This window comes from Sinocyclocheilus anshuiensis, unplaced genomic scaffold, assembly GCF_001515605.1.
Source record: "Sinocyclocheilus anshuiensis isolate Anshui unplaced genomic scaffold, SAMN03320099.WGS_v1.1 scaffold311, whole genome shotgun sequence".
In the NCBI taxonomy this organism is placed as follows: domain Eukaryota; kingdom Metazoa; phylum Chordata; class Actinopteri; order Cypriniformes; family Cyprinidae; genus Sinocyclocheilus; species Sinocyclocheilus anshuiensis.
In genome coordinates this window covers 896,054-913,679 of record NW_015549606.1, presented here as the reverse complement: position 1 = coordinate 913,679, position 17,626 = coordinate 896,054, and the positions used below count along the sequence as shown (strand labels likewise).

The 17,626-nt window shown below is 34.2% G+C and overlaps 1 protein-coding gene across 1 annotated transcript in view; it reads left to right on the top strand.

Moving 5' to 3' along the window:
* Positions 1–17,626, top strand: part of LOC107659039 (leucine-rich repeat-containing protein 7-like) — an 83,764-nt gene that overhangs the window by 6,761 nt on the left and 59,377 nt on the right. Inside the window, 1 exon segment of the mRNA XM_016447834.1 lies at positions 15,580–15,782. Coding sequence (XP_016303320.1) covers positions 15,580–15,782 — 203 coding nt within the window.

Below are 17,626 nucleotides of genomic sequence, written 5' to 3'. Positions count from 1 at the left end.
ATAAACACATTTCATTACACCAAATACACAAAATAATGTTATTTTTAGCAACATCATATGACCCCTTTAAGATGTACATATTGCATGCTTGCTTTCTGTTTGAAGTTTGCCGTTGTACTGAAAAACTTTGCGAACAGATTTTACACAAATTCAATGCTTTGGTGAAGAAAGAAAGCATTTTTATGCATGCTGTTCCGCTCATGGATCCTTTTTAATAAGCTTGCTGTGAAAATGTCCGTTCCTGCTTAGTATTTTCATCTTCATTTTTTACCGCAAGCATTAAAGTTAGATATTTCTATAATGCACTGCTTGACTGAAGTGAGCCTTTACTTCAGTAGCATTGTAAAACATTTTATCTCTTTGTAGGTGAGTGTGTAGCTTGTTAAATGAAGCTCCACTTGAAGTAGCCTTGTACTTTTTCTCTTCTCTAATACTGAAGCAATCAGAAATAAGTAGGTCAGTGTTAAATGTGCCTAAGAAATAAATAATATATGATGTGATAAATCCATGCATGGGCTGCTGCCTGCTGTGCCGCCACTTTAATGATATAAAGCATTTAAATGAAACACCTTTTAATTCAACCATTTAAACTTTCCAGATGAAGTTCCCAGTCTTCGTGTGGCAGGATGTGGTTATGCTTAAGAGCATCTCAGTCTGTGCTTGCTAGTTGAATTCTTGCTGACACATATGTATGTACTCATACAACAATGCTGAAATAATTTGTTCAATTTTTATTTATTTAACTAATTAATTAAATATTTTTCTTTAATTTATGAGAAATATTTGATATGTTTACAAACCAACCATTTGGTCTGACAGCAGGGTAACACGGAGGCAAATGCAACCCTGTTACATTTTATTTAATTTATTTTATTTTATTTTTAATGTCATGATTTTTTTATTTTTTATTTTAGAAATTTGACAAATTTTGATAACTCATTTAAAAGCTCATACAGTATAATATTTAGTTTGACCTCCTGAAAAATGATATTCAACATTTTCTAAAGGTTAAGAACCTTTCACTGACCAATTGTTGAAAAGGAATTATTGGAAAATGTCTTATATTATATCATATATTATAGTACTCACATTTGTTGGTGTTTCTGGCTGTGTACAGTATATTCAGCTGTATTTTACATGGAAGCTTTCATTTCCTTTTCTGCTACCTTAAGATGAGAGGTTCTCCCTTGACATTGCCCTCTTGTATCAGCCTCAGCACAATAAAGAACAATACATTTCCATTTTCCCATGTGTAGGCCTGTGACCACACGAGTCTGTACTGTCTAAGTCAGTTTAATGCGGAGAGTCAGAAGGGATTACTCTTTCTTGTATAAGACCCTACAAATGGAGATTTCACATGCAGTGCATCGTTCTTTAATCCGTTACTTGGGTCGTAGTCTTATGGCTCACTGTGTCACACGTGGGATCCTAATTAGACTGTCTTTGATTGCTGGCCAGTACTTCGCTTACAATAAGGTTTGATGTTCATTTGTGATTGGTGTACATTTTTTTGTGTTATGGAGAAAGTATTTCAGAAGTGAAAAAAAAAAAACATTAGTACTATGGCATACATTTTAGATTCTAGATTAATTTTAGAATCTTGGTCACTTGACTATATAAGTACAATCCATAGTTTTTAGGCTATATGTGTGACAAGCATAAAAAGAATGCAGAAAAATGCAGAACTGCAGAGATGACATTAAAGGGATTGTTCACCCAAAAATTTTAATTCTGTCATTAATTACTCACCCATGTTGTTCCAAACCCGTAAGACCTTCGTTCATCTTCAGAACACAAATTAAGATATTTTTGATAAAATCCGAGAGCTTTCTGACCCTGCATAGACGGCAACACAAAAACCAGAGGTCCAGAAACATAGTAAGATATTGTTAAAATAGTCACAATGTGACAACAGTGGTTCAACCATCGTGAACGCGGGTTGAAGACTGACAAGGAAGAGAAGAAATTGTTGAATAAAGTCATTATTTTTGTTTTCTTTGTGCACAAAAAGCATTCTGGTAGCAGATTTCATCAAAAATATCTTCATTTGTGTTCTGAAGATGAATGAAGGTCTTACGGGTTTGGAACGACATGACGGTGAGTAATTAATGACAGAATTTTCATTTTTGGGTGAACTATCCCTTTAAGGGGAAGAGACAGACCACCCATATACATTTGAATGAGAATAAGTGCAACTAAATAACTAAATGAAAAAAAAAACATTTTATTTATCACTAAGAGACAATATCTCACACTATATCTATTTTATGAGCATAACTAAGAGACAAAACAAAAAGTATTATACTAGCAAAGCAGCATTAGATAACATTAACATCATAACAAGCTAAAATGGCAAACATTTGATTGCATTATCCTATGAAGTAACATAGTACCTTGCACAGGCTCAATTTTAACAATAAATGAGAGTGATGTAAGGTCAGTGACAGAATATTGGCAGCTAGAGATTTATTAATGAATTGTGAGGAACAAATTTCTAGCTCCAAATGCAAGACATCTTTGCTGACAGTTCTTATTCAATCTAATGTAGCAACTGGAACTTTTTATTTTATTTTATTTTATTTTAAGAAAGTAAATAGGGTCAATTTGATTTCATGTTGACCTTAAGATGCACTTTCTACCCCAAATTAATCTAAAAAATACCATGGAGCACGTTTGAGGTTATCTTTATGTTATTTTTCAGATGATAATTTTACAAATGGTGGGAGGTGCTGCCTGTTGGATGTTTTCCAGCTGAAGCATTTTAAAACTTTACTGCTTTCCATTATCTCCAGCCTGTGCTTGCACAGAGGGCTCATGGAATCTCTCAATTCACTGCTAGTGCACATGGTCCATTAACTCGGCACAAGAAAGTCATTGCAATCAGCTTACCATTTAATTAGTTTTTACTGGGGTGTTTAGGAACTTGTTTTTCTTTTGAATTTTATGAATACTGCACAAAGTGGGAAATTAATAGTTGTCACCCTCTATCAGCTTGCGAATGACTTCCAATATCACTGGTAGGCCCAGTCACAGTGTTTTATAATGCTAGTGAGATTACTGTACTTGTAAACAGACTTACAGTGCTGGGTTGATGGCTTATAAGCCACGAGCGTGGATGTTGTTTGCTTATCAGGCCTGATCCTGTGGCACTCTGATTCTTTCCTGTATCAAGGCCATTGTAGTTTAACATGGATGCTGCTGCCTGAATGAGATTATGCTATTTCTGCTTCTGTTTTTGCATCCACACAATGGCATGTCACACTACATTTCCCTCTCATTGTATTAGAGGCAGCAGTTATTATAAAAATAACTTTGTCTTAAAGGAATAGTTTCTCAGAATGAAAATTCTGGCATTATTTACTCGCCCTCATGTCATTCCAAACTTATTGTTTTTCTCTGAAGCACAAATAACGCCATTCTCATGGCTCTTGAGGGAAAGTGTAAAGTTGCAGGATTCCAAGGGTGAGCTACCTGTTCTATTTCCTTTCTATCTTGTCTAAAAAAAGCTCCTTCTCTTCTGCCTTGTGTCCTGGATCTGTCTCCATTAGCGCAACTGTCCCCGGACCCCGAGATCCACATAGGCAGCTAGGACTCCCTTCCATTAAGGTGACCTAAAATACCCATATCTACATTGCTTAGCCTAAACTTTGAGTTTTGTGCATATTCTCTTGGTGTTTGGCAGCAAGATTGGCTCTTTTGTCAATGTTATTGTGTCTAATACACCTTTAGGATAGTTACGCAAGAGTGTTTAAACTTTATGAGACAAAGCCGTGCTGTTTTGGGTCCAAAACTAATTTCACTTTGAATTATTAAAGGAGCTATATTCTTTTATCAATTCACGATCTTGTTATGTTGTTTCTGCTTCCTCCCAAAATGCTCAGACATTTAAAGTGATAGTTCAAACCCGAAAATGAAATCACTGTCATTTTTTACCCCAAAAATGCCTTCTACTGTCTGCATCTATTTAAATATGGTTTGGCATCATGACATGAATGCAGTGTAGTCGTTGGTTGTCAGGTGACCAATCACAGCAATTTTGAATGAGAAAGTGTGAATAAGATATGAGAACTGCAGTGGAAGTGAAGCATATGTGAATAAAAACTTAATTTTTGATCTGTTCATTACAAAGCTATCGAGTAGCTTCGGAAAACTTAGAATGCGTTAGTTGTACAGACTACTTTTTTGAAACTTTAATGGACATTTTTTCACAATTTTGGAGCTTGACTACTCTGATCCCTATTTTCTTTTATTATATATGCTACCATTCAAAAGTATGGGGTCAGAATTTTTTTTAAATCAGTGATATTTACAGTGCTGCTTGAAAGTTTGTGAACCCGTTAGAATTGTCTGTATTTCTGCATAAATATAACCCAAAAAATCGTCAGATTTTCATGCAAGTCCTGAAAGTTGACAAAGAGAACCCAGTCAAACAAATGAGATGAAAATATATACTTTGTAATTTATTTATTCAGGAAAATGATCCAATATTACATATCTGTGAGCGAAAAAATCATCAGATTTTCATGCAAGTCCTGAAAGTTGACAAAGAGAACTCAATCAAACAAATGAGATGAAAATATTTACTTTGTAATTTATTTATTCAGGAAAATGATCCAATATTACATATCTGTGAGCGGCAAAAGTATGTGAATCTCAATGATTAGCTGTTAATTTGAAGGTGAAATCAGAGTCCATCTGTTCAGAGGTGTTTTTAATCAAGAAGAACAAAGTTAATGTTTTGGAATGACTGAGTCAAAGTCCGTACCTTAATCCAATTGAAATTTTGTGGAAGGACCTGAAGTAGTTCAAAGGAGGAAACCCACCAACATCACAGAGTTGAAGTGGTTCTGTACTGAGGAATGGGCTAAAATTCCTTCAAGCCGTTGTGCAGGACTGATCAGCAGTTACAAGAAATGTTACTTGCAGTTATTGCTGCAAAAGGGGGTCACACCAGATACTGAAAGCAAAGATTCACATACTTTTGCCACTCAATATAAATATTTTGTATTTGGTAATATCAGTGTACCAAATATTTAACACTGGATCATTTTTCTCAATAAATAAATGACAAAGTATATATTTTTGTCTCCTTTGTTTGATTGGATTCTCTTTGTCTACTTTCAGGATTTGTGTGAAAATCTAATTATGTTTTGGGTCATATTTATGCAGAAATATAGAAAATTCTAAAGGGTTCACAAACTGTCAAGCAGTATTGTATATCTCTATTTATATATTTAGTATTGATATTAGTAAAATAATATAAATAGTTCAAATTATTTTCATTTTAAAGTGTAGTATACATTTAATTTTTTAGTATTTTAAAAAGTATGACAATATTATTTATTTATAACAGCATTGTTACAAAAATATATATATTTCAAATAAATGCTGTTCTTTTGAACTCTCCTGAAATTCATGTATTCTGAAAAAAAAATCCTGATGTATCACAGTTTCCACAAAAATATTAAGTAGCACAACTGTTTTCAACATGTACTATACTAATAATAAATGTTTCTTGATCACCAAATCAGCATATTAGAATGATTTCTGAAAGATCATGTGACACTAAAGACTTACGTAATGGCTGAACATTTTAAATTACATTTAGTACATTTATTACATTACATAAATTATTTTTATTTATTATTATTTTAGTTTTTTTTACATTTCTGACAGACTTAAAATACATTAAAATAGAAACTGGTCATTTTAAATTGAATAAAATTACAGTTTTTATTTTGGTTAAATAAATATAGTCTTGGTGAGCATAAAAGATTTCTTTCAAAAACATAATACCCCACCCCCTCATGTGTATGGAAAAAGTGCAGTATTTTCTTCATTATTTCCCTTTTTGTGTTCCACAAAAGTCATATGTGTTTGGGACAGCATGAGGTTGAGTAAATAATGACAGTATAAATTGCTCATGTCTGAAATGGGAACTGTGCCACGGATCATTGCCTGAGGTTTCAAAAAGTGAACATTCAGAGATCTCAAGATCTCAAAAAGAGCATGCGCATATTGGTAAATACAAGAGCGTTGTTAACCAAATAATTCACGGTAAAACCCCTAGAGATACATGCATACATTTACACTGTTTAAAATGTAGCCCTGTTGAAGTACATTTAATTCAAAAGAGTTTGCTTTACCATTATTGATTTCGTTTGTAGTGAAAAAAGAAAATCCAAGAAAATTATGCTTTGCCAGCGGATCATTAATTGATCCTGAATTTAAAGCCATGGCTCTTTATTTGCTCTGCTTCGGGAAGGATAGCTTTGAAAATCCCAGGGGCATATTTGTTTTTCTACATGTCTTCTGCCTCTGATTATTGGAGAAAGCTGCAGTGTCTGCCAAATAACCGTGCCTCATGCTGAGGCAGCAGTGAGGCTGCTCTTGAGCAGTCATAGTCATTGAGAAGGAGAAATGGGGCAGAGCCAAATGGAAAGAAAGCAGGTTGTCTGGTCATCACAGCAGTTATGTCCAAGCAGTCGTCTCCTTTTTTGGAGTGGTTTAACAATTGTTCAGTGAACCGAAAAGAATGTCTCTGACAGCGCATGGAGAGGTTATAAGCATTTGTGGCATCCGTTTGCTTGACTAATAATGCCTTCCATCAGACACAGAAGATTCACGTTTCATCAGCCGCGAACGCTTGTGACAGATGTCTCTACAGGATACTGTTTTTAAAATCAATCCGTTTTCCATGACTTTCTTTGCTGTACTTTGTTAAAGCCTTTGTTTGACCTTCAGCTTTTCAAAAGTGCAGAGTGTTTTCCCAGCAAGTCTCTCCAGGACGAATACGCTTTTAGAAAATTCTCCAAATCCAGTTAATTTACCTGCTGTTCCATTGAAAACTGACCCTTTATCTCATCATTTTGGTGCATGTCATGAGAGAATGACACTTTGTGTGCATTGCTGGCAAATGATAATGCCAGTGTTAACATCCTGTGCCCTCTTAAATTCCACAGCCCACTTGTGCCATTTTGCCTTCGTTGTCATCTTGTGTAATGAATTAAAATGTGTACCTACACATTATACTTTTCAAACCTTTCAGTCGCAGCCTGACATGTCCTCAGATTGCTTGATTATGATTCAATAAAAGGCTAAATTAATTCTGTTAATATAATTCCTATAACATCTTTGTGATCTTCGTATCTCCTACGTTTTGGCTACCTGGACTTTCAATGGAAGGACAGAAACCTCTCAGGTTTTATTAAAAATATCTTAATTTGTCTTAATTCATTGTCAGTTTTTTGATTCACCTCACAATCAAATCTGAATGGCAGAATTATTCATTTTTATGTTGAATATTACCTTTTTGAATGCATAATCTGTCAAAAAAAGTCTACTTTTTGTGCTTGTGTTTTGTAACACATCTGTGCCAGACAATTCATACATATGAATGGTATTGCTCTGTAATTTCATCACAATGGTATGAAGATCAATGAAAATCGAAGTATGCTGTTATAATGTGCAGATGAAATTGGAGCAATATTGGCAAAATTGGCTTTGGAATATAACATTCTTGCCATGCTTTTATTAAAACAATAAAACCTAATTCCATCGCTAATAAATACCCTGACATATTGAAGATCTACATTAGTGCAGAGATCTTGGGGAGTAGTTATTTGTCCTGATGTGCAGATGTGCTCATATAATCCTCTGTTTCCCCCTTGAGCTTAACTGACCTGAGGCAGGACTCCCAGGAGATCAATGTCAGACTCACCCACAATAACAGAACCCACAGACTCACACACGCAGCACTGGAAGAGAGCAGAAGCTCGATTTTAATTAGAAATAATGAATGCTTTAAGAAATACACTGTAAAAATAAATCCAGGATTGTACTTTCTTTAAATATAGCAATTAGTTCTTACAATAAAATACACCTTTTTAGATATTCAGACTATGAAATCAGTGGAGTTTGAATAAATATTTTGATTTCAAAATAGCATTGTACAAAAGTGCAAATAGTGTTTTTGGTCACAATTTATTTTAAGCTCCAATTCTCACTATTAACAAATCATTAACAATGACTTTTGCCTCAGTAAACTCCTAATTTGTTGCCTATTAATAGTTAGTAAGGTAGTTGTTAAATTTAGGTATGGGTAGGATTAGGGATGTGGAATATGGTCAGGCAGAATATGTGCTTTATAAGTACTAATAAACAGCCAATGTGTAGGCATGCTAACTAGTTAATAGTGAGAACTGCTGCCTACGAAAGTTTTACCATGTTTTTTTTTTTAATTCGCAATGTGATGTGTTATTGAAACTCAAATGAAGATCATTTTCATGAAACCTGAGAAATTTCTGTCCCTCCTTTTAAAGTCCATTCCAAGTCTTTTGAAGAGACACAATCGCTTTATATGATGAACAGGTTTAAATTAAGCTTTTATTCACTCATAAACATTGATCTACACACAAATGTAAAACACATCAAATATGGAAAACTGAAGCTTACGTAAAAATGTCTGTCTTGTAATAAATATAGACTGATATTTGGAGACAATAACTCGTGGCTGTTTTACCCCCATCTCTCTCTCTCTCTCTCTCTCTATATATATATATATATATATATATACTGTATATATACAACCCTCATATTTTATATATTGAAAGTGATAACTTTGACCTTTATGTGTGGTTTATATTATATTACTGACTGTGAGAAGAATGTGTGAAATTATTGTAAAGAAATACATTTCAGCATCTAGAGATGGTTTCCTTGGAAACAGTTGCAGCTATTATGAACAATATGTGTCAGGCTGGCTGCATGTGGCCCTGAGAATGCAGTTGTTAGATATACATGCATTTTTAATGGCCATATACAATGTTCTGCTTTTATTCCCTTTAAGAGTGCCTTTCCTCCTTGCTTCAGTCAAATGAATAACCTTTATAAAACAGAAGAGATGTTAAAGTCTGTTTCGCAGGATAAATGTAACCTCATTCACCGGCTGAGGAGCTCCACTGATAGCATTTCATCTTGTGGCACCTCCGCTCTCTGTAGATCTTGTATAATGCGGCCTGGCTTCACCAAAGTCATTAGAGCTATCCTCTACGGGAATGGCAGTGAATTATCGGAGATGTCTTTATGTGAGGTGACTGAAAGACAGAAATTAAGGCATTTTGCTAGAGCGGAGCTGGGAACTTGTGAATGTGTCCTCTCGCCTTTGCAGAAGTAGCTCTTGCGTCATGCAGTTTCCATAGCACCCTGGGCAGATCTGGCTACTCGGTGTAATCGCTCAAGACTTTGCTTGTGTATGTACTCTGCTGCTGGCTTTCCTATTGGATACAAATGTTGCTCTGTGCTGGATTTAAAGTCATTAAATGGATAGTACTGCTTCTGAATGCTGCTTGGTCAGTACAGTGATCCAGCTGTATTATATTTCACAATTCAACGGCTTTGGCCTGTTTACCAGATCACTGCGCAGTTCCCATGGTGGATCGTAATTATTTGTTCTTGCATAGCAATGTGCTGTTATGTCAGAGACTGTTTCTTGTGTAACAATAGCAGTTAATATTATAATATTTGAATGAAAGTTTGTGTCCATCATATTGTTATCAACTGACAACCGTTGTATAAAAGCAAGAAGGCCCTTGAGACGGTGCTGTATTTTGAATATAATCGCAATATAGCTCGGCCTCTTTATAGCTTATTGCCATAATGTTAATTTTATGTGAATATTAAGTAATCTATTATTTGAGTATGTAGAGGTTTTGGTATCTTATTTTATTTATTCCATATTTTTGATGAGCTTATGTTGTTGAGTAATGGATAGTTGACATTAAATTCTTTTGGAAAGTTGGCATTTCCTGTCAACAAAGCCAAAACTCAGACATTTTAGGCAATTTAAAAATCCCTGCATTGACATTTCCAGGAAAAAAGGGGACATACTGTATGGTCAATAAAAGACAATAATGATAGTCAGAATCTCTCAAATAACAGATCCTGCTCTCCCCTGTTTCCCATGAACCAGACTCGTCTAGGTTGCTCTCATTACCCGACTTGTGGCATGTGTGTACCCACAGCAAACTGGCAAACACATGAAACAGTGGATGATTACAGTAATTAATTTGTCTAATGTAGCAATCAACCAAAAATTTCCTCCTGAGGATTAATAATCCCAATAATGAGAGGAAGGTGCTTTAGATGGACTTAATGAAAAAATCTAAACCAACTGTAGACATTCAAATAAACAGATATAAAGTATCAGGTTGTCTTTTAAAGATATTCAATTTTTTTTTGTTAAATCCTAAAATATGGTGGTATTGATATTATTATGTAGTGCTCTGGTAAAGTACAGTATTCCCGAAATTGTACTCAATCAGTACACAGAATTTGGTGTGGCTTATCGGTGAGTTGTACTTTTTGCATACTTGAATAATGAATATAAATGGAATGAATAATTTATTATGTTGCTGAAAACATGTGCATTAGTATTTTACATTCTGGAAGTCCATGCATAATGAAAGGGTTTGCTTTGACCAGACAGTTATTCAAATTATCAAATTATATATTTTTGTGGTGAAACATAGGCTGGAAGAACAAATATCTTTGCTTTGAATTCAGGTATATACTGTATACTACCATTCAAAATAACTGTTTTCTATTTTAACGTACTTTAAAATGGAATTTATTCCTGTGATGTGAAAGCTAAATTTTCAGCATCATTACTCCAGTCTTCAGTGTCACATGATCCTTCAGAAATCATTCTAATATAAAATTTCGTATTATTATCAATGTTGAAACCAGTTGTGCTGCTTAATATTTTTGTGGAAACTGTGATACATTTTTCCCAGGATTTGTTGATGAATAGAAAGTTCAAAATAACAGCATTTATTTGAAATAGAAATATTTTATAATATTATCAGTGTCTTTACTATAACTTTTTTTCAGATGCATCCTTGCTGAATAAAAGTATGAATTTATTTAAAAAATCTAACTGAACCCTTTTGAACGATAGTGTATTATTTTGTGAAATTCATTAGTTCTCAGTTCTCTATTCATTAGTCCTTTAGTACGTCATATTTACTTTGCCCTTGTCACAAAGTTTCCTGCATAGAGCATTTAATATGCATGTTTTGAGTGTATTATATAATAAGAAATTTTGTTTCCAATTCAATTCAGGCATTTGTTATGTAAACTCATTTTCATTCAGCTGCAGTAAGGCTGTAATGGCACCTTGGCATTATCTGTTCTCAGGATCCAAAATGAGGACACAGAAGAAGGACCCATAGGAGCCGTACAAATAGTTAGAGTTCATGTACAAGTGAATCAGATGAGAAAAAGCTACTATCTTATCTGAGACATTTGTATTTTCTTGTGGGTGAACATAACTTTATCTTATCAGTACTGATCATCTCGCTCCCTGAGCACATCTCTTAAAAGAAAACCTGTTATCTCGAAGCCATTGTTTAGCTATCTCACGATCCCTATGGAAACGTTGTTGTTTTCCTGTCAGATGGTGGCAGACAGCTCTCGGCATGAGGCGGTCATTCAGATGGACGGATGTTAGATCTTAAGCCTGTAAGGAGGCCAGATAAAGCAGATACAGCGGTCTAAAGTGATATTGTATGTTTTTGGAGTGGTCTTGTGAAATAATTATGCCCCCTTCAGACATTTAGTCTATTTTCATCCGACTCATTCGCTTATAGTATTATCTGTCCTGTAACTCTTCCTTCTTCTTGCATCACTCTTGCCGGTTGGTTTAGTTACTATGCAGCACCTCTCAAGAGGACATCATCAGTGAGAGGAAGTGACATGTTTATGCATTCATATAGAAGACAGTTTGCATTTCCCATATGAGGAATGTCATACACTAAAGTGACAGTTTACATTAAGGTCACATTATTTAACGTTAACATTAGCAAGCAATACATACAGTATGTTACAGTATTAATTTTTTTATAATCTATTAATCATGTTCAGTTCATTGTTAGTTCATGTTAGCTCGGGTCCATTAAATAATATTAACAGATGGCTTTTGATTGTAATAATGTATAGTAAATGTTGAAATTAACATTAAGATGAATAAATTCTTCAAGTTTTTCATTGTTAGTTCATGTTAACTAATGTTAACAAATGGAACCTCTTTTTAAAGTGTTACCAAAAAATATTTAGGCCTAAATTTAAGATTTATGTATTTGAATTGCATATAACAATTCCATTCGTTTAGATTATAGTTTTAAAAAGCTAATAAACTTAATGTGATGCATATTTTTAAGTCATACATAAATAAAACAGATAAAATACATTTCTGTACTCAAAAATCATGGCATAGTTTAGTAGTATTAACTTTTTGCATTTTGCATCTATTTGATTTCATTTCAATCATAAAATCATATTTTCAAAATGCATTTATTCAAAGTGCTTAGAATCAGCATAAATCTGTTTATTGTGAAACAATTGAATTTAGTTAAAAAGTATGAACATGGTTAAATATGGCTAGCTATGGAACAAGCATTTAGTTAAAATATATTAAATTGACTGAAACAAACTATATTTATTGATGATAAATATATAAATCAGATTATTTATTTAAAACACATACAGTTTATTAGTACATAAATCTAACCTGTTTCTTGTTTTCTTGTAAAATGTTAATTTTATATAGATAGTAATTTTATATGCAATTTAAAATACATATATTTACAATTTAGGGCTAGATATAGCAGGATAATATTTGATTGCAGTGTTCAAGCAATAGCAGCCTAAAATATCCACTCTCTTACACTAACTCTTCCTGAATTTTAATCTCCAGAATCCTCTGTGTAGTCGTTCATCCAGAGCTGCTGCTTTTCTTTGTTGAGTGGAGGATGTTTTAATTATCAGTGATACATTTGCATTTGCAAGAGACAAAAGCACTCTGCATTAGCACAGCTTGTCTTTCATTTCAGACATTATTCCCTAATGCCCTCTCAAACATTGTTTTAGCAGCACGTCTCCATCCCTGAAGAACATTACGATGCCTGTCGTGTCTCTTCTCTCTCTTTGGCTTCTTGTCAGGACAGAGGCAGCAGAGACATATCTCGTCACAGTTGATTGAATACTGCTTCCTTTTTCGCTGACTGATATTTGCGATTGGCTCCCCGACGGGTTTCTGTCATGGGTGTTAAATGAGCTTTCATGACAAACTAAATCAGATAAACTGCTTTGATTTATGACACAGGTTACTGCGCACTAACACCTCTGAAGTACAGCATTGAACCTTTATGTCAGTCATCATATGTCTTATAGGGCCGATGTTATGTTATTAGTCACCTTATGATGCTCAGCTCATGGTTCAAATTAAGGGGATGTGGTTAATTTTATAAGGGATCTGGTTTGTTCTACCATCTCTGGCTCTTATTTAATTACACCCTTTCCAGCAGGATGAGACTTTTTTTTTCCAGTTAAGATATGAGGTTGATTTTCTTTATGGAAATCAGATTGATAGTTTGTAGTGAGAAATTGGTGATTCAGAAATCACTGAAAAGACTGTAGTCTACAGATTCTGTCTTAAATGGTGTAGCTGTGTACTGCATAGTAGGTGTTGTTTGTGCTCATATATAGGGGTAAAGGTTTGAGTCTGGCCTTTTTTTATTTGCTCTAAATTAAATGAAAAAAAGCCTGTAAAATCATGATTTTAGCCTATTTGGTTTTTATGAAACAAAAATCTGTTTTGCCTGGTGTGTAGTAATTGCAATATCATGATTGGGGACAATACAATTTAGTCAATCAATACGTAAGTGAAAATTACAATATTTATTTTTGATTGTAAAATATTTTTATTTATTTTATTTTTGAAAATGATTATTTTGCAGCAATGGCTGAGTGTTGACTATCCTGCTCCTTACACCAGTATTGCCAAAATTAAAAAAAAACATGAACATGAAATATTGATTTAAATTTATCTGATATTATTAGCTTACTTGCCGATTACCTTGAGATATATTTCATTACGACATAGAAAACAATCTGCCTAGCAGCAACACATACACTGCTAAATATTATTTTTGTTATTGTTGTTTTTAAATACTATTATTTTAAATTACTGTTATTCAAATGTATTTATTTATTTATTATTTTATCGCATCCGAAATAAAAGTTTTTGTTTACATAATATATGTGTGTGTGCTGTGTATATTTATTATGTATATATAAATACACACACGCATGTATATATTTAAGAAAAATATGTTACGTTTATATATTAAATATATTTATATATTATATAAATTATATGAATATAAATATATACATGTAAATATGTTCAAAACATGCTGTATGTGTGTGTATTTATATATACATAATAAATATACATAATACACACACATATTATGTAAACAAAAAGTTTTATTTTGGATGGGATTAATCACGATTAATCGTTTGACAGCACTAATTTATATCTGATATCTCAAATGACTTTTCAATGAACTAGTTATCTAACATATTTAACTACAATGCTAATAACATATTTATTTTCTGTTTTAAGTGCTCTCTCATCCAGATTTTTCTGTGTTACTTTTTTTGTTGTTGTTTTTCAAGCAATGTTTTTCTATTCATGCTTTAACTGGAGACTCCTGAACTTCTAACCACTTATCAAAAGGTTTATAATCACTTTAAAATGAAAAATTATTATCTCAGTGGCAACTTTTACAACTTGAGATGAAGTTGAGAAATGGCACCAATTATCTATATAAATTTATGTTGATAGGAAAAGAAAGGGTGTGATAGAGTCATGAAAAGAGTCAGATCCTCAGCAAAAACTATGAGAACCAGAAGAGTCCTCTGCTCAGTCTGACTTGTGTTGCAGCCTGGAATTAAACCACACCATGCTGGTTTCATCTAGCCAGAGAAGAATTGGCCTCCCAGTTTTTTTTTGTTTTTTTTTCCATTTCTGTCTCCGATGGAGTTTTAGTTCCTCGCCACTGTCGCCTTTGGCTTGCCAAGCTGGGGACACTTCATTTTTGGCAATATTTTCGACTTGATAACACATAAACTATTTAAAGAGAAGTGAACTGAGCTGGACAATGATGTCACTGAATTAATGATGAACTGACTTTAACTGAAAAATTTACTGTTTATTATTGTCCTCTTGCATTATTGACACACTGTTTTCCAGTTTAACACTGTAAAGCTGCTTTGACACAATCTGTATTGTATTAAGCGCTATATAAATAAAGATGACTTGACTTGACATGAATGTATGACCACTTGCCAAATATAGAATTTAGCAGTCATTACACACAAATATTTGACGGTTCAATGCCACGATTGACCAAAGAGAAGCAAGTATTCCAGAGAGCCATGTAATAAGTGAAGATAATGATAGCCTATCATAAAGTTCATGGATAATAAAAAGCTCAACCTCAGCTCGAATAAAACACAAAGCTCCAGACAATTTCCTTTTGGTACCAATTATAGAGACACTGTGGTACTCTGCAATTTGTTGTACAATGCTTAGCATTTAAACTATACCAGCTTCAATTATGTAGAAAGTTATTTGCGTGAATATGTGTGTGATTTAGTGAATCAGCTATATGCTTATGAGAATGTGTTTTTCTGTCATAAACGAGAATATTCTTTTCTTTTCTCTTCCCACAGTGCAGTGTCTGGAGATGACTACTAAGAGGAAGATCATCGGCCGCCTGGTGCCCTGTCGATGCTTCCGCGGGGAGGAGGAGGTCATCTCAGTGCTGGATTATTCCCACTGTAGCCTGCAGCAGGTCCCTAAGGAGATCTTCAGCTTCGAGCGCACGCTAGAAGAGCTCTACCTTGACGCCAACCAGATTGAGGAGCTGCCTAAGGTAAGTTGTCAAGTGTCAGCTTAAACATGCATAATATCGGCCTAACAGTGGATACGTCAACTTCTGAACATCATCTTATACAGCAGTGTAACAGTACAGAAAAATAGTGCACTAAATGTGATTGTTTCCTTTTAAAGCACTAAAAGTGTCCCATAATTGAAGTTTATTAATATTATCATTATTTTCATTTGGTATTTCACATTGGTTAAGGTAAATCAGGCTTTGTCGAATGTATCTAGTAGCCAGAATATAACAGGACCATGGACAGCTCCCATATTGTGTGCAAAGCTGTATCTGAATTTGGTCTATAGCATTTGTTCTGATATACCCCTTAGATAAGTGCTTAAGTCATAAGTATTTGCTCGCTTTAACTCTTGAGGTGCCATTCTAAACCCATGGTAAACATAGTGCTATCTTGTTTCATGTTTAACACTGTTCATACAGTACTTGCCCTGGGCTAGTTATTTATCTTAGGAAGTCAGGTTTTCAGCAGCCATTACTCTAGTCTTCAGTGTCACATGATCCTTTAGAAATCATTCTAATATGCTGATTTGGTGCTCGAGAAATATGTGATATTATTATCAATGTTGCAAATGGTTTTGCTGCTTAATATTTTTGTAGAAACCATGATACATGTTTTAGGATTCTTCGATAAATTTTTGATAGAACAGTATTTATTTGAAATAGAAAACTTTTGTAACATTATGCACATCTTTACTGTACATTTTGAATGATTTAATGCATCCCTGCTGAATAAAAGTATTAATTTCTTTAAAAAAAGAAAAGATAGACATTCAACCTTACAGTGTATATATCAAGCCAAGGTTCTAGTTTCTGAGTACTAGGACAAAACAGGCTACAGAACTGAAATAAGTTATTTATCAATTAATTATTTTGGATTAATCTTTTAAACATAGTTACGGATCTAGTATTCTCTTCAGTGAATTAATTAATTGAGACTACAGGATGGTTTCAAACTGATTGTCAGCTCAAAAATACTAAACAGATTGTGTGATGGAGTTGACATGTCTGTGTATTTATTAAAGAAAATAAAATCAAATAGTACTGAATGAATTGGAAGTGAGAAGTAATGTGAGGTTGTGGGACATTTCCTTTTCTAATTTGTAAGTATTTTAAGAATTTTAACACAAGTTTATAAGTTCATGAGATCGATTGTAAACATTGATTGTATGAATATAGCATGGCACAATAAACTTTAAATAACTGCTTGTCCATCTGTGGGAATGCTGTCACTCTGGTTGTCCTAAGTTGCCTATAAAAAAGCAGGGTAACACAGAAATAAGAGAAGAGCTAAGTGACTTTCAAAATTACAAGTGTAAAATGTAGTTCCCTTTCAGTCGCTCACTCTCGACGTCACGTCGGAGGACCGACGAATTGGGAATTGGGATCTCGCTTAGAGAGACCAATCTACTTCGAGTGTAAACTAAACGAGCCAATGCACATTGGCATGCGATTATTGCATCCAGCTGCTGCTGATCACAGCGTGAGTATAAGTAGGCAGCAGATGAAGTGCATATTCAGCTTTTCGCTTCGGAGCCGAGCGGTTCTATCATTCTGCTCCTGACCAAGTTCTACAGTAGTACAAACTACAGTCAAGCACGCTCTTCGTGGGCTCTCGTGCTGGTGGACGGCGCTTCAGCGGCGGTGGTTTTCCCGTGTCGAGTGGGTTGCACACAACAGGCTGCACTACCCCTGTGTGTGTTGCAGACGGCCATCTCCCCTGTGCGCTTCAGCACACTAAAAGAGCAAATTCCATCTAAAAGAGCTTCACGGGTGGAACGTCTTTTTAAAGACGCGTCTTTTTAAAGATGTCGTACCATCCG